Here is a 20277-nt window from a genome sequence, read left to right as displayed (position 1 = left end):
TTACTTGCAGACAGTGTGTGTATGTCCCTGTGTGTTAGTGTGTGTTACTTACAGACAGTGTGTGTATGTCCCTGTGTGTTAGTGTGTGTTACTTGCAGACAGTGTGTGTATGTCCCTGTGTGTTAGTGTGTGTTACTTGCAGACAGTGTGTGTATGTCCCTGTGTGTTAGTGTGTGTTACTTGCAGACAGTGTGTGTATGTCCCTGTGTGTTAGTGTGTGTTACTTGCAGACAGTGTGTGTATGTCCCTGTGTGTTAGTGTGTGTTACTTGCAGACAGTGTGTGTATGTCCCTGTGTGTTAGTGTGTGTTACTTGCAGACAGTGTGTGTATGTCCCTGTGTGTTAGTGTGTGTTACTTGCAGACAGTGTGTGTATGTCCCTGTGTGTTAGTGTGTGTTACTTGCAGACAGTGTGTGTATGTCCCTGTGTGTTAGTGTGTGTTACTTGCAGACAGTGTGTGTATGTCCCTGTGTGTTAGTGTGTGTTACTTACAGACAGTGTGTGTATGTCCCTGTGTGTTAATGTGTGTTACTTGCAGACAGTGTATGTATGTCCCTGTGTGTTAGTGTGTGTTACTTACAGACAGTGTATGTATGTCCCTGTGTGTTAGTGTGTGTTACTTGCAGACAGTGTGTGTATGTCCCTGTGTGTTAGTGTGTGTTACTTGCAGACAGTGTGTGTATATCCCTGTGTGTTAGTGTGTGTTACTTGCAGACAGTGTGTGTATGTCCCTGTGTGTTAGTGTGTGTTACTTGCAGACAGTGTGTGTATGTCCCTGTGTGTTAGTGTGTGTTACTTACAGACAGTGTGTGTATGTCCCTGTGTGTTAGTGTGTGTTACTTGCAGACAGTGTGTGTATGTCCCTGTGTGTTAGTGTGTGTTACTTGCAGACAGTGTGTGTATGTCCCTGTGTGTTAGTGTGTGTTACTTGCAGACAGTGTGTGTATGTCCCTGTGTGTTAGTGTGTGTTACTTGCAGACAGTGTGTGTATGTCCCTGTGTGTTAGTGTGTGTTACTTGCAGACAGTGTGTGTATGTCCCTGTGTGTTAATGTGTGTTACTTGCAGACAGTGTGTGTATGTCCCTGTGTGTTAGTGTGTGTTACTTGCAGACAGTGTGTGTATATCCCTGTGTGTTAGTGTGTGTGACATGCAGACAGTGTGTGTATGTCCCTGTGTGTTAGTGTGTGTTACTTGCAGACAGTGTGTGTATGTCCCTGTGTGTTAGTGTGTGTTACTTACAGACAGTGTGTGTATGTCCCTGTGTGTTAGTGTGTGTTACTTGCAGACAGTGTGTGTATGTCCCTGTGTGTTAGTGTGTGTTACTTGCAGACAGTGTGTGTATGTCCCTGTGTGTTAGTGTGTGTTACTTGCAGACAGTGTGTGTATGTCCCTGTGTGTTAGTGTGTGTTACTTGCAGACAGTGTGTGTATGTCCCTGTGTGTTAGTGTGTGTTACTTGCAGACAGTGTGTGTATGTCCCTGTGTGTTAGTGTGTGTTACTTGCAGACAGTGTGTGTATGTCCCTGTGTGTTAGTGTGTGTTACTTGCAGACAGTGTGTGTATGTCCCTGTGTGTTAGTGTGTGTTACTTGCAGACAGTGTGTGTATGTCCCTGTGTGTTAGTGTGTGTTACTTGCAGACAGTGTGTGTATGTCCCTGTGTGTTAGTGTGTGTTACTTACAGACAGTGTGTGTATGTCCCTGTGTGTTAATGTGTGTTACTTGCAGACAGTGTATGTATGTCCCTGTGTGTTAGTGTGTGTTACTTACAGACAGTGTATGTATGTCCCTGTGTGTTAGTGTGTGTTACTTGCAGACAGTGTGTGTATGTCCCTGTGTGTTAGTGTGTGTTACTTGCAGACAGTGTGTGTATATCCCTGTGTGTTAGTGTGTGTTACTTGCAGACAGTGTGTGTATGTCCCTGTGTGTTAGTGTGTGTTACTTGCAGACAGTGTGTGTATGTCCCTGTGTGTTAGTGTGTGTTACTTGCAGACAGTGTGTGTATGTCCCTGTGTGTTAGTGTGTGTTACTTGCAGACAGTGTGTGTATGTCCCTGTGTGTTAGTGTGTGTTACTTGCAGACAGTGTGTGTATGTCCCTGTGTGTTAGTGTGTGTTACTTGCAGACAGTGTGTGTATGTCCCTGTGTGTTAGTGTGTGTTACTTGCAGACAGTGTGTGTATGTCCCTGTGTGTTAGTGTGTGTTACTTGCAGACAGTGTGTGTATGTCCCTGTGTGTTAGTGTGTGTTACTTGCAGACAGTGTGTGTATGTCCCTGTGTGTTAGTGTGTGTTACTTACAGACAGTGTGTGTATGTCCCTGTGTGTTAATGTGTGTTACTTGCAGACAGTGTATGTATGTCCCTGTGTGTTAGTGTGTGTTACTTACAGACAGTGTATGTATGTCCCTGTGTGTTAGTGTGTGTTACTTGCAGACAGTGTGTGTATGTCCCTGTGTGTTAGTGTGTGTTACTTGCAGACAGTGTGTGTATATCCCTGTGTGTTAGTGTGTGTTACTTGCAGACAGTGTGTGTATGTCCCTGTGTGTTAGTGTGTGTTACTTGCAGACAGTGTGTGTATGTCCCTGTGTGTTAGTGTGTGTTACTTGCAGACAGTGTGTGTATGTCCCTGTGTGTTAGTGTGTGTTACTTGCAGACAGTGTGTGTATGTCCCTGTGTGTTAGTGTGTGTTACTTGCAGACAGTGTGTGTATGTCCCTGTGTGTTAGTGTGTGTTACTTGCAGACAGTGTGTGTATGTCCCTGTGTGTTAGTGTGTGTTACTTGCAGACAGTGTGTGTATGTCCCTGTGTGTTAGTGTGTGTTACTTGCAGACAGTGTGTGTATATCCCTGTGTGTTAGTGTGTGTTACTTGCAGACAGTGTGTGTATGTCCCTGTGTGTTAGTGTGTGTTACTTGCAGACAGTGTGTGTATATCCCTGTGTGTTAGTGTGTGTTACTTGCAGACAGTGTGTGTATGTCCCTGTGTGTTAGTGTGTGTTACTTGCAGACAGTGTGTGTATGTCCCTGTGTGTTAGTGTGTGTTACTTGCAGACAGTGTGTGTATATCCCTGTGTGTTAGTGTGTGTTACTTACAGACAGTGTATGTATGTCCCTGTGTGTTAGTGTGTGTGACATGCAGACAGTGTGTGTATATCCCTGTGTGTTAGTGTGTGTTACTTGCAGACAGTGTGTGTATATCCCTGTGTGTTAGTGTGTGTTACTTGCAGACAGTGTGTGTATGTCCCTGTGTGTTAGTGTGTGTTACTTGCAGACAGTGTGTGTATGTCCCTGTGTGTTAGTGTGTGTTACTTGCAGACAGTGTGTGTATATCCCTGTGTGTTAGTGTGTGTTACTTGCAGACAGTGTGTGTATGTCCCTGTGTGTTAGTGTGTGTTACTTGCAGACAGTGTGTGTATGTCCCTGTGTGTTAGTGTGTGTTACTTGCAGACAGTGTGTGTATGTCCCTGTGTGTTAGTGTGTGTTACTTGCAGACAGTGTGTGTATGTCCCTGTGTGTTAGTGTGTGTTACTTGCAGACAGTGTGTGTATGTCCCTGTGTGTAAGTGTGTGTTACTTGCAGACAGTGTGTGTATGTCCCTGTGTGTTAGTGTGTGTTACTTACAGACAGTGTATGTATGTCCCTGTGTGTTAGTGTGTGTTACTTACAGACAGTGTGTGTATGTCCCTGTGTGTTAGTGTGTGTGTTAGTGTGTGTTACTTACAGACAGTGCACCACAGTGCGTCCCTCTCCTCCATCATACTCCTCCTGCCATTTGTCCACCTGTCTGATGAGCTTGAGGAAGGAGCGTTTGGACATGGGAGTGTCTCGGTACATTGGCCAACCCAGGAACTGGAACTGTTGCACCATACGGTACCCGTCCTGAGGCTGGAGAGACAGACAGGTAGATACAGGTTAACAAACAGACAGACAGGTAGATACAGGTTAACAAACAGACAGGCAGGTAGATACAGGTTAACAAACAGACAGACAGGTAGATACAGGTTAACAAACAGACAGACAGACAGACAGACAGACAGACAGACAGACAGACAGACAGACAGACAGACAGACAGACAGACAGACAGACAGACAGACAGACAGACAGACAGACAGACAGACAGACAGACAGACAGACAGACAGACAGACAGACAGGTGGATACAGGTTAACAAACAGACAGACAGGTAGATACAGGTTAACAAACAGACAGACAGGTAGATACAGGTTAACAAACAGACAGACAGGTAGATACAGGTTAACAAACAGACAGACAGGTGAATATAGGTTCATAGACAGATAGATATAGCTTCATAAACAGACAGACAGATAGATATAGGTATTTAGGGTAGTTGGGGTCAGGTAAGGTAGTTGGGGTCAGGTAAGATAGTTAGGGTCAGGTAAGGTAGTTGGGGTCAGGTAAGGTAGTTGGGGTCAGGTAAGGTAGTTGGGGTCAGGTAAGATAGTTAGGGTCAGGTAAGGTAGTTGGGGTCAGGCAAGATAGTTGCGGTCAGGTAAGGTAGTTGGGGTCAGGAAAGGTAGTTGGGGTCAGGTAAGAGAGTTAGGGTCAGGTAAGGTAGTTGGGGTCAGGTAAGGTAGTTGGGGTAAGGTAAGGTAGTGGGGTTCAGGTAAGGTAGATGGGGTCAGGTAAGATAGTTAGGGTCAGGTAAGGTAGTTGGGGTCAGGTAAGGTAGTTGGGGTCAGGTAAGGTAATTCGGGTCAGGTAAGGTAGTTGGGGTTAGGTAAGGTAGTTGGGGTCAGGTAAGGTAGTTGGGGTCAGGTAAGATAGTTGGGGTCAGGTAAGGTAGTTGGGGTCAGATAAGATAGTTAGGGTCAGGTAGGTAGTTAGGGTCAGGTATTTCAGGTAAGGTAGTTAGGGTCAGGTAAGGTAGTTGGGGTCAGGTAAGATAGTTAGGGTCAGGTAAGGTAGTTGGGGTCAGGTAAGGTAGTTGGGGTCAAGTAAGATAGTTGCGGTCAGGTAAGGTAGTTGGGGTCAGGTAAGGTAGTTAGGGTCAGGTAAGGTAGTTGGGGTCAGGTAAGGTAATTCGGGTCAGGTAACGTAGTTGGGGTCAGGTAAGATAGTTGGGGTCAGGTAAGATAGTCGGGGTCAGGTAAGATAGTTGGGGTCAGGTAAGATAGTTGGGGTCAGGTAAGATAGTTGGGGTCAGGTGAGGTATTTGGGGTCAGGTAAGGTAGTTGGGAACAGGTAAGGTAGTTGGGGTCAGGTAAGGAAGTTAGGGTCAGGTGTTTCAGGTAAGGTAGTTCGGGTCAGGTAAGGTAGTTAGGGTCAGGTAAGGTAGTTGGGGTAAGGTAAGGTAGTTAGGGTCAGGTAAGGTAGTTAGGGTCAGGTATTTCAGGTAAGGTAGTTAGGGTCAGGTAAGGTAGTTGGGGTCAGGTAAGGTAGATGGGGTCAGGGAAGGTAGTTAGGGTCAGGTAAGGTAGTTAGGTTCAGGTAAGAGAGTTGGGGTCAGGTAAGGTAGTTGGGGTCAGGTAAGGTAGTCGGTGTCAGGTAAGGTAGTCGGGGTCAGGTAAGGTAGTTGGGGTCAAGTAAGAGAGTTAGGGTCAGGTGAGATAGTTGGGGTCAGGTAAGATAGTTGGGGTCAGGTGTTTCAGGTAAGGTAGTTAAGGTCAGGTAAGAGAGTTAGGGTCAGGTGAGATAGTTGGGGTCAGGTAAGATAGTTAGGGTCAGGTAAGATAGTTGGGTTCATGTAAGAGAGTTGGGGTCAGGTGAGATAGTTGGGGTCAGGTAAGATAGTTAGGGTCAGGTATGATAGTTGGGGTCAGGTGTGTCAGGTAAGGTAGTTAGGGTCAGGTAAGAGAGTTAGGGTCAGGTGAGATAGTTGGGGTCAGGTAAGATAGTTGGGGTCTGGTGTTTCAGGTAAGGTAGTTAGGGAAAGGTAAGAGAGTTAGGGTCAGTTAAGATAGTTGGGGTCAGGTTAGAGAGTTAGGGTCAGGTGAGATAGTTGGGGTCAGGTAAGATAGTTAGGGTCAGGTAAGATAGTTGGGTTCATGTAAGAGAGTTGGGGTCAGGTGAGATAGTTGGGGTCAGGTAAGATAGTTAGGGTCAGGTATGATAGTTGGGGTCAGGTGTGTCAGGTAAGGTAGTTAGGGTCAGGTAAGAGAGTTAGGGTCAGGTGAGATAGTTGGGGTCAGGTGTTTCAGGTAAGGTAGTTAGGGAAAGGTAAGAGAGTTAGGGTCAGTTAAGATAGTTGGGGTCAGGTTAGAGAGTTAGGGTCAGGTGAGATAGTTGGGGTCAGGTAAGGTAGTTGGGGTCAGGTAAGGTAATTCGGGTCAGGTAAGGTAATTCGGGTCAGGTAAGGTAGTTGGGGTCAGGTAAGATAGTTGGGGTCAGGTAAGATAGTTGGGGTCAAGTAAGATATTTGGGGTCAGGTAAGATAGTTGGGGTCAGGTGAGGTATTTGCAGTCAGGTAAGGTAGTTGGGAACAGGTAAGGTAGTTGGGGTCAGGTAAGGTAGTTAGGGTCAGGTGTTTCAGGTAAGGTAGTTAGGGTCAGGTAAGGTAGTTAGGGTCAGGTGAGGTAGTTAGGGTCAGGTAAGGTAGTTGGGGTCAGGTAAGGTAGTTGGGGTCAGGTAAGGTAGTTAGGGTCAGGTATTTCAGGTAAGGTAGTTAGGGTCAGGTAAGGTAGTTGGGGTCAGGTAAGATAGTTAGGGTCAGGTAAGGTAGTTGGGGTCAGGTAAGGTAATTCGGGTCAGGTAAGGTAGTTGGGGTCAGGTAAGATAGTTGGGGTCAGGTAAGAGAGTTAGGGTCAGGTGAGATAGTTGGGGTCAGGTAAGATATTTGGGTTCAGGTAAGGTAGTTGGGGTCAGGTAAGGTAGTTGTGGTCAGGTAGGATAGTTGGGGTCAGGTGTGTCAGGTAAGGTCGTCGGGGTCAGGTAAGGTAGTTGGGGTCAGGTAAGGTAGTTGGGGTCAGGTAAGGTAGTTGGGGTCAGGTAAGGTAGTTGGGGTCAGGTAAGGTAGTTGGGGTCAGGTAAGATAGTTGGGGTCAGGTAAGGTAGTTGGGGTCAGGTAAGATCGTTGGGGTCAGGTAAGATAGTTGGGGTCAGGTAAGATAGTTGTGGTCAGGTAAGCTAGTTAGGGTAAGGTAAGGTAGTTGGGGTCAGGTAGGATAGTTGGGGTCAGGTGTTTCAGGTAAGGTAGTTAGGATCAGGTGTTTCAGGTAAGGTAGTCAGGGTCAGGTAAGGTAGTTGGGCTCAGGTGTTTCAGGTAAGGTAGTTGGGATCAGGTAAGCTAGTTGGGGTCAGGTATATTCAGGTAGGTACCTGTACTTCTGTAGCTACACAGAGTAGCTAGTAGAGAGTGTTAGCTAATTTTCCCATAGTGCCATGTTGTGTGTGTGCGTACCCGTGCTGCGTTGTATATCCGGAATATTCTACTGATTATGTCCTCCTCCAGATCAGCTGAGACAAACTCCACTTGGATTGGCCCATGGCGATGCACGCCGTTCTCTGGCCAGTACTGAGGACAAAGCTAACGCACACACAACACACACACAACACACAACGCACACACAACGCACACACAACACACAGAAAGGATACGGAGAGAAAATAACAACTTTCAGGTGGAACAGGAAGCAAAAGGTTTGATAAATATAAACATTTTATATTTACAACTACCTTACCTGACACACCTGACCCTAACCACCTTACCTGACCCTAACTACGTTACCTGACCCAACTACCTTACCTGACACACCTGACCCTAACCACCTTACCTGACCCTAACTACGTTACCTGACCCAACTACCTTACCTGACACACCTGACCCTAACCACCTTACCTGACCCTAACTACGTTACCTGACCCAACTACCTTACCTGACACACCTGACCCTAACCACCTTACCTGACCCTAACCACCTTACCTGACCCTAACTACCTTACCTGACCCTAACTACGTTACCTGACCCAACTACCTTACCTGACACACCTGACCCTAACCACCTTACCTGATCCTAACCACCTTACCTGACCCTAACTACGTTACCTGACCCAACTACCTTACCTGACACACCTGACCCTAACCACCTTACCTGACCCCAACTACCTTACTTGACCCCAACTACCTTACCTGACCCCCTACCTTACCTGACCCCAACTACCTTACCTGACCCCAACTACCTTACCTGACCCCAACTACGTTACCTGACTCCAACTACATTACCTGTCCCCAACTACCTTACCTGACCCCAACTATCTTACCTGACCCCAACTATCTTACCCTAACTATCTTACCTTTCCCTAACTACCTTACCTGACACTAACTACCTTACCTGACCCTAACTACCTTACCTGACCCTAACTACCTTACCTGACCCCAACTACCCTACCTGACCCTAACTATCTTACCTGACCCCAACTACCTTACCTGACCCCAACTACCTTACCTGACCCCAACTATCTTACCCTAACGACCTTACCTGACCCCAACGACCTTACCTGACCCCAACTACCTTACCTGACCCCAACTACCTTACCTGACCCCAACTACTTTACCTGACCCCAACTGTCTTATCTGACCCCAACTGTCTTACCTGACCCCAACTATCTTACCCTAACTACCTTACCTGACCCCAACAATCTTACCTGACCCCAACTACCTTACCTGACCCCAACTACCTTACCTGACCCCAACTACCTTACCTGACCCCAACTACCTTACCTGACCCCAACTACCTTACCTGACCCCAACTACCTTACCTGACCCCAACTACCTTACCTGACCCCAACTACCTTACCTGACCCCAACTACCCTACCTGACCCCAACTACCTTACCTGACCCCAACTACCTTACCTGACCCCAACTACTTTACCTGACCCCAACTACCTTACCTGACACACCTGTCGACTGAATTATGTTTCCTAATATTTAATAAAATAATCTAATTTTAAGTGTTAATTTCTTAACTCATCAACATGTTTTTTAAAAGATAGCTTTTTGTTCGATCCAGATAACCAGATATTTATATGCGTGGACACGATCAATGAGGTTACCATCCAACCTACATATACATAAATCATCAGATACATTTTTTTTTACCGTGAATTGGAGATGAACATATACTTAACAAACATCAAAACGTAGCTCCACTAAAGCTGATCGCACACAATGCTGAGACCTTTAAAGCCATCTGGAATTGAACTGATAAAGGCCAACTAAAGCAACATTGAGTTAGCTGACTTTTTGTATTAATTGGTGCTTGGTGCAGTCTTATATAATATCTTTCATTCTGTTTTTCTTCTTCACCCTCCTGTTACCCTTTCATGTGACAGGTATCAGTCTTCTCAACAACCAAACAAACAACAAAATCCACCTGTTTCCTTCTTTTTTTAAACCCCCAGGAAACCCATAGTTTGTTTTTGCGTGTAAAAGAATAGGTGATCAAAAGATGTTCAGGGGGAGAATGGATGTGATGCGGAACGTGGATTACCAGCTCTTTGCTTTGACAGTTAAAAACTGTGAGAGGAGTAAAACCCCAAGGGGGACAGGCTCATAAGAGCAGGGAAATACCCACGTCTACCCTCTCTGAAGAACCCACGTCTACCCTCTCTGAAGAACCCACATCTACCCTCTCTGAAGAACCCACGTCTACCCTCTCTGAAGAACCCACGTCTACCCTCTTTGAAATACCCACGTCTACCCTCTCTGAAGAACCCACGTCTACCCTCTCTGAAGAACCCATGTCTACCCTCTCTGAAGAACCCACGTCTACCCTCTCTCAAGAACCCACGTCTACCCTCTCTGAAGAACCCACGTCTACCCTCTCTGAAGAACCCACGTCTAACCTCTCTGAAGAACCCACATCTACCCTCTCTGAAGAACCCACGTCTAACCTCTCTGAAGAACCCACGTCTACCCTCTCTGAAGAACCCACGTCTACCCTCTCTGAAGAACCCACATCTACCCTCTCTGAAATACCCACGTCTACCCTCTCTGAAGAACCCACATCTACCCTCTCTGAAGAACCCACATCTACCCTCTCTGAAGAACCCACATCTACCCTCTCTGAAGAGACAGACGAGGCAGAAACGATACAACATACACCTGTATAGTCAGTACATTACCTAGACCACATACACCTGTATACTGTATAGTCAGTATATTACCTAGACCACATACACTTGTATAGTCAGTATATTACCTAGACAACATACACCTGTATAGTCAGTATATAACCTAGACAACATACACCTGTATAGTCAGTATATTACCTAGACCACATACACCTGTATAGTCAGTATATTACCTAGACAACATACACCTGTATACTGTATAGTCAGTATATTACCTAGACCACATACACCTGTATAGTCAGTACATTACCTAGACCACATACACCTGTATACTGTATAGTCAGTATATTACCTAGACCACATACACCTGTATAGTCAGTATATTACCTAGACAACATACACCTGTATAGTCAGTATATTACCTAGACAACATACACCTGTATACTGTATAGTCAGTATATTACCTAGAACACATACACCTGTATAGTCAGTATATTACCTAGACCACATACACCTGTATAGTCAGTACATTACCTAGACCACATACACATGTATACTGTATAGTCAGTACATTACCTAGACCACATACACCTGTATACTGTATAGTCAGTATATTACCTAGACAACATACACCTGTATAGTCAGTACATTACCTAGACCACATACACCTGTATACTGTATAGTCAGTATATTACCTAGACAACATACACCTGTATAGTCAGTATATTACCTAGACAACATACACCTGTATACTGTATAGTCAGTATATTACCTAGAACACATACACCTGTATAGTCAGTATATTACCTAGACAACATACACCTGTATACTGTATAGTCAGTATATTACCTAGAACACATACACCTGTATAGTCAGTATATTACCTAGACCACATACAACCTGTATAGTCAGTATATTACCTAGACAACATACACCTGTATAGTCAGTATATTACCTAGACAACATACACCTGTATACTGTATAGTCAGTATATTACCTAGACAACATACACCTGTATACTGTATAGTCAGTATATTACCTAGACAACATACACCTGTATAGTCAGTACATTACCTAGACAACATACACCTGTATACTGTATAGTCAGTATATTAGTCAGTATATTACCTAGACAACATACACCTGTATAGTCAGTATATTACCTAGACAACATACACCTGTATAGTCAGTATATTACCTAGACAACATACACCTGTATACTGTATAGTCAGTATATTAGTCAGTATATTACCTAGACAACATACACCTGTATAGTCAGTATATTACCTAGACAACATACACCTGTATAGTCAGTATATTACCTAGACAACATACACCTGTATACTGTATAGTCAGTATATTACCTAGACAATATACACCTGTATAGTCAGTATATTACCTAGACAACATACACCTGTATACTGTATAGTCAGTATATTACCTAGACCACATACACCTGTATACTGTATAGTCAGTATATTACCTAGACAACATACACCTGTATACTGTATAGTCAGTATATTACCTAGACAACATACACCTGTATAGTCAGTATATTACCTAGACAACATACACCTGTATACTGTATAGTCAGTATATTACCTAGACAACATACACCTGTATACTGTATAGTCAGTATATTACCTAGACAACATACACCTGTATACTGTATAGTCAGTATATTACCTAGACAACATACACCTGTATAGTCAGTATATTACCTAGACCACATACACCTGTATAGTCAGTACATTACCTAGACAACATACACATGTATAGTCAGTATATTACCTAGACCACATACACCTGTATAGTCAGTACATTACCTAGACAACATACACCTGTATACTGTATAGTCAGTATATTACCTAGACAACATACACCTGTATACTGTATAGTCAGTATATTACCTAGACAACATACACCTGTATAGTCAGTATATTACCTAGACAACATACACCTGTATACTGTATAGTCAGTATATTACCTAGACAACATACACCTGTATAGTCAGTATATTACCTAGAACACATACACCTGTATACTGTATAGTCAGTATATTACCTAGACAACATACACCTGTATACTGTATAGTCAGTATATTACCTAGACAACATACACCTGTATAGTCAGTATATTACCTAGACAACATACACCTGTATACTGTATAGTCAGTATATTACCTAGACAACATACACCTGTATAGTCAGTATATTACCTAGACAACATACACCTGTATAGTCAGTATATTACCTAGACAACATACACCTGTATAGTCAGTATATTACCCTAGACAACATACACCTGTATAGTCAGTATATTACCTAGACAACATACACCTGTATACTGTATAGTCAGTATATTACCTAGACAACATACACCTGTATAGTCAGTATATTACCTAGACAACATACACCTGTATACTGTATAGTCAGTATATTACGTAGACCACATACACATGTATACTGTATAGTCAGTATATTACCTAGACCACATACACCTGTATAGTCAGTATATTACCTAGACAACATACACCTGTATAGTCAGTATATTACCTAGACAACATACACCTGTATAGTCAGTATATTACCTAGACAACATACACCTGTATAGTCAGTATATTACCTAGACAACATACACCTGTATAGTCAGTATATTACCTAGACAACATGCACCTGTATAGTCAGTATATTACCTAGACAACATACACCTGTATAGTCAGTATATTACCTAGACAACATACACCTGTATACTGTATAGTCAGTATATTACCTAGACAACATACACCTGTATACTGTATAGTCAGTATATTACCTAGACAACATACACCTGTATAGTCAGTACATTACCTAGACAACATACACCTGTATACTGTATAGTCAGTATATTACCTAGACAACATACACCTGTATACTGTATAGTCAGTATATTACCTAGACAACATACACCTGTATACTGTATAGTCAGTATATTACGTAGACCACATACACCTGTATACTGTATAGTCAGTATATTACCTAGACCACATACACCTGTATAGTCAGTATATTACCTAGACAACATACACCTGTATAGTCAGTATATTACCTAGACAACATACACCTGTATAGTCAGTATATTACCTAGACAACATACACCTGTATAGTCAGTATATTACCTAGACAACATGCACCTGTATAGTCAGTATATTACCTAGACAACATACACCTGTATAGTCAGTATATTACCTAGACAACATACACCTGTATACTGTATAGTCAGTATATTACCTAGACAACATACACCTGTATACTGTATAGTCAGTATATTACCTAGACCACATACACCTGTATAGTCAGTACATTACCTAGACAACATACACCTGTATACTGTATAGTCAGTATATTACCTAGACAACATACACCTGTATACTGTATAGTCAGTATATTACCTAGACCACATACACCTGTATAGTCAGTATATTACCTAGACAACATACACTGTATAGTCAGTATATTACCTAGACAACATACACCTGTATACTGTATAGTCAGTATATTACCTAGACAACATACACCTGTATACTGTATAGTCAGTATATTACCTAGACAACATACACCTGTATAGTCAGTATATTACCTAGACAACATACACCTGTATAGTCAGTATATTACCTAGACAACATACACCTGTATAGTCAGTATATTACCTAGACAACATACACCTGTATAGTCAGTATATTACCTAGACAACATACACCTGTATAGTCAGTATATTACCTAGACAACATACACCTGTATAGTCAGTATATTACCTAGACAACATACACCTGTATAGTCAGTATATTACCTAGACAACATACACCTGTATAGTCAGTATATTACCTAGACAACATACACCTGTATAGTCAGTATATTACCTAGACAACATACACCTGTATAGTCAGTATATTACCTAGACAACATACACCTGTATAGTCAGTATATTACCTAGACAACTACACCTGTATAGTCAGTATATTACCTAGACAACATGCACCTGTATAGTCAGTATATTACCTAGACAACATACACCTGTATACTGTATAGTCAGTATATTACCTAGACAAACATACACCTGTATAGTCAGTATATTACCTAGACAACATACACCTGTATAGTCAGTATATTACCTAGACAACATACACCTGTATAGTCAGTATATTACCTAGACAACATACACCTGTATAGTCAGTATATTACCTAGACAACATACACCTGTATACTGTATAGTCAGTATATTACCTAGACAACATACACCTGTATAGTCAGTATATTACCTAGACAACATACACCTGTATAGTCATTATATTACCTAGACAACATACACCTGTATAGTCAGTATATTACCTAGACAACATACACCTGTATACTGTATAGTCAGTATATTACCTAGACAACATACACCTGTATAGTCATTATATTACCTAGACAACATACACCTGTATACTGTATAGTCAGTATATTACCTAGACAACATACACCTGTATAGTCAGTATATTACCTAGACAACATACACCTGTATAGTCAGTATATTACCTAGACACATACACCTGTATAGTCAGTATATTACCTAGACAACATACACCTGTATAGTCATTATATTACCTAGACAACATACACCTGTATACTGTATAGTCAGTATATTACCTAGACAACATACACCTGTATAGTCAGTATATTACCTAGACAACATACACCTGTATAGTCAGTATATTACCTAGACAACATACACCTGTATAGTCAGTATATTACCTAGACAACATACACCTGTATAGTCAGTAATATTACCTAGACAACATACACACACAGCAGAAAAGTTGACACAGAGAAATGCAGTGCACATAGACACACACTCAAACATCACCTGCATAACAAGCAGGGCACACACACACACACACACACACACACACACACACACACACAGACACAGACACACACACACACACAGACACACACACACACACAGACACACACACACACACACACACACACACACACAGACACAGACACAGACACACACACATACACACACAGACAGACACAGACCAGACACAGACACACACACACACACACACACACACACACAACACACACACACCACACACCACACACACACACACACACACACACACACACACACACACACACAACACACACACACACACACACACACACACACACACACACACACACACACACACACACACACACACACAGAGAGCGCAGCACCACATAAACAAAGAGATTGCAGAAATACAGGTGGAAGAAAAGCTCCTATCTCTGCCTCCTCTGAGAGCCAATCAGAAACCTCCTATCTCTGCCTCCTCTGAGAGCCAATCAGAAACCTCCTATCTCTGCCTCCTCTGAGAGCCAATCAGAAACCTCCTATCTCTGCCTCCTCTGAGAGCCAATCAGAAATCTCCTATCTCTGCCTCCTCTGAGAGCCAATCAGAAACCTCCTATCTCTGCCTCCTCTGAGAGCCAATCAGAAACCTCCTATCTCTGCCTCCTCTCAGAGCCAATCAGAAATCTCCTATCTCTGCCTCCTCTGAGAGCCAATCAGAAACCTCCTATCTCTGCCTCCTCTGAGAGCCAATCAGAAACCTCCTATCTCTGCCTCCTCTCAGAGCCAATCAGAAATCTCCTATCTCTGCCTCCTCTGAGAGCCAATCAGAAACCTCCTATCTCTGCCTCCTCTGAGAGCCAATCAGAACGACGAATGCAAAACAAGGATACCGATGGAGTGAAAGTTACTCCAACTCCCTCCCTCCCTCTCTGCTCCTCTCCTCTCCCTCCCTCCCTCCCCTCTCTGCCTCCTCTCCTCTCCCTCCCTCCCTCCCCTCTCTGCTCCTCTCCTCTCCCTCCCCTCCTCCCCCTCCCCTCTCTGCTCCTCTCCTCTCCCTCCCCTCCCCTCCTCTGCTCCTCTCCTCTCCTCTCCCTCCCTCCCCTCTCTGCTCCTCTCCTCTCCTCTCCCTCCCTCCCCTCTCTGCTCCTCTCCTCCTCCTCCCTCCCTCCCCTCTCTGCTCCTCTCCTCTCCCCCCTCCCTCCCTCCCCTCTCTGCTCCTCTCCTCTCCTCCCTCCCCTCTCTGCTCCTCTCCTCTCCCTCCCTCCCCCCTCTCTGCTCCTCTCCTCTCCCTCCCTCCCCTCCCCTCTCTGCTCCTCTCCTCTCCCTCCCTCCCTCCCTCCCCTCTCTGACCCCTCCCTCCCCCTCTCTGCTCCTCTCCTCTCCTCCCCTCCTCTCCCTCTCCTCTCCCTCCCTCCCCTCTCTGCTCCTCTCCTCTCCCTCCCTCCCTCCCCTCTCTGCTCCTCTCCTCTCCCTCCCTCCCTCCCCTCTCTGCTCCTCTCCTCTCCCTCCCTCCCCTCTCTGCTCCTCTCCTCTCCCTCCCTCCCTCCCCTCTCTGCTCCTCTCCTCTCCCTCCCTCCCTCCCCTCTCTGCTCCTCTCCTCTCCCTCCCTCCCCTCTCTGCTCCTCTCCTCTCCCTCCCTCCCTCCCCTCTCTGCTCCTCTCCTCTCCCTCCCTCCCTCCCTCTCTCTGCTCCTCTCCTCTCCCTCCCTCCCCTCTCTGCTCCTCTCCCTCCCTCCCTCCCCTCTCTGCTCCTCTCCTCTCCCTCCCTCCCTCCCCTCTCTGCTCCTCTCCTCTCCCTCCCTCCCTCCCTCCCTCTCTGCTCCTCTCCTCTCCCTCCCTCCCCCCTCTCTGCTCCTCTCCTCTCCCTCCCTCCCCTCTCTGCTCCTCTCCTCTCCCTCCCTCCCTTCCCCTCTCTGCTCCTCTCCTCTCCCTCCCCTCCCCTCTCTGCTCCTCTCTCTCCCTCCCTCCCCTCCTCTGCTCCTCTCCTCTCCCTCCCTCCCTCCTCCTCTCCTTGCTCCTCTCCTCCTCCCTCCCTCCCTCCCTCTCTGCCCTCTCCTCTCCCTCCCTCCCCTCTCTGCTCCTCTCCTCTCCCTCCCCCCTCCCTCTGCTCCTCATCTCCCTCTCCCTCCCTCCCTCCCTCCTCTCCCTCCTCCTCCTCTCCTCTCCTCCCTCCCCCTCTCTGCTCCTCTCCTCTCCCTCCCTCCCCTCTCTGCTCCTCTCCTCTTCCCTCCCTCCCTCCCCTCTCTGCTCCTCTCCTCCTCCCTCCTCCCCTCTCTGCTCCTCTCCTCTCCTCCCTCCCCTCTCTGCCTCCTCTCTCTCTCCCTCCCTCCCCTCTCTGCTCCTCTCCTCTCCCTCCCTCCCTCCCCTCTCTGCTCCTCTCCTCTCCCTCCCTCCCCTCCCTCTCTGCTCCTCTCCTCTCCCTCCCTCCCCTCTCTGCTCCTCTCCTCTCCCTCCTCCCTCCCCTCTCTGCTCCTCTCCTCTCCCTCCCTCCCTCCCTCCCTCTCTGCTCCTCTCCTCTCCCTCCCTCCTCCCTCGCCCCTCTCCCTCCCTCCCCTCTCCCTCCCTCCCTCCCCTCTCTGCTCCTCTCCTCCTCTCCCTCCCTCCCCTCTCTGCTCCTCTCCTCTCCCTCCCTCCCTCCCCTCTCTGCTCCTCTCCTCTCCCTCCTCCTCCCTCCCTCCCTCTCCTCCCTCCCTCCCCCTCTCGGCTCCTCTCCTCTCCCTCCCTCCTCCCTCTCTGCTCCTCTCCTCTCCCTCCCTCCCTCCCCTCTCTGCTCCTCTCCTCTCCCTCCCTCCCCTCTCTGCTCCTCTCCTCTCCCCCCTCCCCTCTCTGCTCCTCTCCTCTCCCTCCCTCCCCTCCCCTCTCTGCTCCTCTCCTCTCCCTCCCTCCCCCCTCTCTGCTCCTCTCCTCTCCTCTCCCTCCCTCCCTCCCTCCCCTCTCCCTCCCTCCCTCCCTCTCTCTGCTCCTCTCCTCTCCCTCCCTCCCCCCTCTCTGCTCCTCTCCTCTCCCTCCCTCCTCTCCCTCCCTCTCCCCTCCTCTCCTCTCCTCTCCCTCCCTCCCTCCCTCCCCTCTGCTCCTCTCCTCCCTCCCTCCCCTCTCTGCTCTCTCCTCTCCCTCCCTCCCTCCCTCTCCCTCCCTCCCTCCCCTCTCTGCTCCTCTCCTCTCCCTCCCTCCCCTCTCTGCTCCTCTCCTCTCCCTCCCTCCCTCCCCTCTCTGCTCCTCTCCTCTCCCTCCCTCCCTCCCCTCTCTGCTCCTCTCCTCTCCCTCCCTCCCTCCCCTCCTGCTCCTCTCCTCTCCCTCCCTCCCTCCCCTCTCTGCTCCCTCCTCCCTCCCTCCCTCCCTCCCTCCCTCCCTCCCTCCTCCCTCCCTCCCTCTCCCTTCTCTGCTCCTCTCCTCTCCCTCCCTCCCTCCCTCCCTCCCTCCCTCCCTCCCCTCCCTCCCTCCCTCCTCCCTCCCTCCTCTCCCTTCTCTGCTCCTCTCCTCTCCTCTCCCTCCCTCCCTCCCTCCCTCCCTCCCTCCCTCCCTCACCTCTCTTCTTCTCCCCTCCCCGCTCCCTCCCTCCCTCCCTTCTCTGCTCCTCTCCCCTCCCCTCCTCTCCCCTCCCTCCCTCCCTCCCTCCCTCCCTCCCTCCCTCCCTCCCTCCCTCCCTCCCTCCCTCCCTCCCTCCCTCTCCCTTATTTGCTCCCCTCTTCTCCCTCCCTCCTCTCCTCTCCCTTTCACCCCTCTCTTCTCTCCTCCCTCACACTCCCCTATTCTTCTCTCACCCCCCCTCTTCTTCTCCCCTCTTTCACCTCTCCCTCCCTCCTCTCCCCTCCTCTCCATTTCTCCCCCTCTCTCAATTCCTCTAACTTCCTTCCTCACATAACTTTTCTCTTTCCCTTCCTCTCTACCCCCCCCCCCTCCCCCCTCCCCCCATCGCTCCACCTGAGCTACAGTGAGAATATTGAATGAAAGGCCCTGCCAGCGCGTGTGTGTCAGCTAGCCAGTCAGTCACCTAGGGAGAGAGAGGAGAGAGCAGCCCAGCCAGAGGCTTTGATCCCTGGGTGTGATGACAGGGCCTGGGGCCTGGAGGGCTGGAGCTGCCGGAGACATCTTCCACTGATTTCTGTCTATCTATTTTATCTACCATCTATAATCCTGTCCTGTCTATGTGACTGATGTTGAACAGAGATCTATCTATAATCCTGTCCTGTCTATGTGACTGATGTTGAACAGAGATCTATCTATAATCCTGTCCTGTCTATGTGACTGATGTTGAACAGAGATCTATCTATAATCCTGTCCTGTCTATGTGACTGATGTTGAACAGAGATCTATCTATAATCCTGTCCTGTCTATGTGACTGATGTTGAACAGAGATCTATCTATAATCCTGTCCTGTCTATGTGACTGATGTTGAACAGAGATCTATCTATAATCCTGTCCTGTCTATGTGACTGATGTTGAACAGAGATCTATCTATAATCCTGTCCTGTCTATGTGACTGATGTTGATGTTGAACAGGGATCCATCTATAATCCTGTCCTGTCTATGTGACTGATGTTGATGTTGAACAGAGATACATCTATAATCCTGTTCTGTCTATGTGACTGATGTTGAACAGAGAGCTATCTATAATCCTGTTCTGTCTATGTGACTGATGTTGATGTTGAACAGGGATCCATCTATAATCCTGTTCTGTCTATGTGACTGATGTTGATGTTGAGCAGAGATCCATCTATAATCCTGTCCTGTCTATGTGACTGATGTTGATGTTGAACAGGGATACATCTATAATCCTGTCCTGTCTATGTGACTGATGTTGATGTTGAACAGGGATACATCTATAATCCTGTTCTGTCTATGTGACTGATGTTGATGTTGAACAGAGATCCATCTATAATCCTGTTCTGTCTATGTGACTGATGTTGATGTTGAACAGAGATCCATCTATAATCCTGTCCTGTCTATGTGACTGATGTTGAACAGAGATACATCTATAATCCTGTCCTGTCTATGTGACTGATGTTGATGTTGAACAGGGATCCATCTATAATCCTGTTCTGTCTATGTGACTGATGTTGATGTTGAACAGGGATCCATCTATAATCCTGTTCTGTCTATGTGACTGATGTTGATGTTGAACAGGGATCCATCTATAATCCTGTTCTGTCTATGTGACTGATGTTGATGTTGAACAGGGATCCATCTATAATCCTGTTCTGTCTATGTGACTGATGTTGATGTTGAACAGGGATCCATCTATAATCCTGTTCTGTCTATGTGACTGATGTTGATGTTGAACAGGGATCCATCTATAATCCTGTTCTGTCTATGTGACTGATGCTGATGTTGAACAGGGATACATCTATAATCCTGTTCTGTCTATGTGACTGATGTTGATGTTGAACA

General features: G+C 46.4%; 1 protein-coding gene across 1 annotated transcript in view; it reads right to left on the bottom strand.

Annotated features, from left to right (window-relative positions):
• Nucleotides 1-20277, bottom strand: part of LOC109882943 (receptor-type tyrosine-protein phosphatase mu-like) — a gene marked incomplete at its 5' end in the record, with an annotated part of 43530 nt that overhangs the window by 3564 nt on the left and 19689 nt on the right. The window contains 2 exons of the mRNA XM_031810128.1: nt 3717-3880; nt 7353-7478. Of these exons, the coding sequence (XP_031665988.1) occupies nt 3717-3880; nt 7353-7478 (290 nt within the window). The remainder of the gene's footprint in view (nt 1-3716; nt 3881-7352; nt 7479-20277) is intronic.

This window comes from Oncorhynchus kisutch, linkage group LG30 (assembly GCF_002021735.2).
Source record: "Oncorhynchus kisutch isolate 150728-3 linkage group LG30, Okis_V2, whole genome shotgun sequence".
Lineage (NCBI taxonomy): Eukaryota > Metazoa > Chordata > Actinopteri > Salmoniformes > Salmonidae > Oncorhynchus > Oncorhynchus kisutch.
Note: the sequence above shows the minus strand (reverse complement) of the source record. Positions and strands in the feature narration are given on the sequence as shown.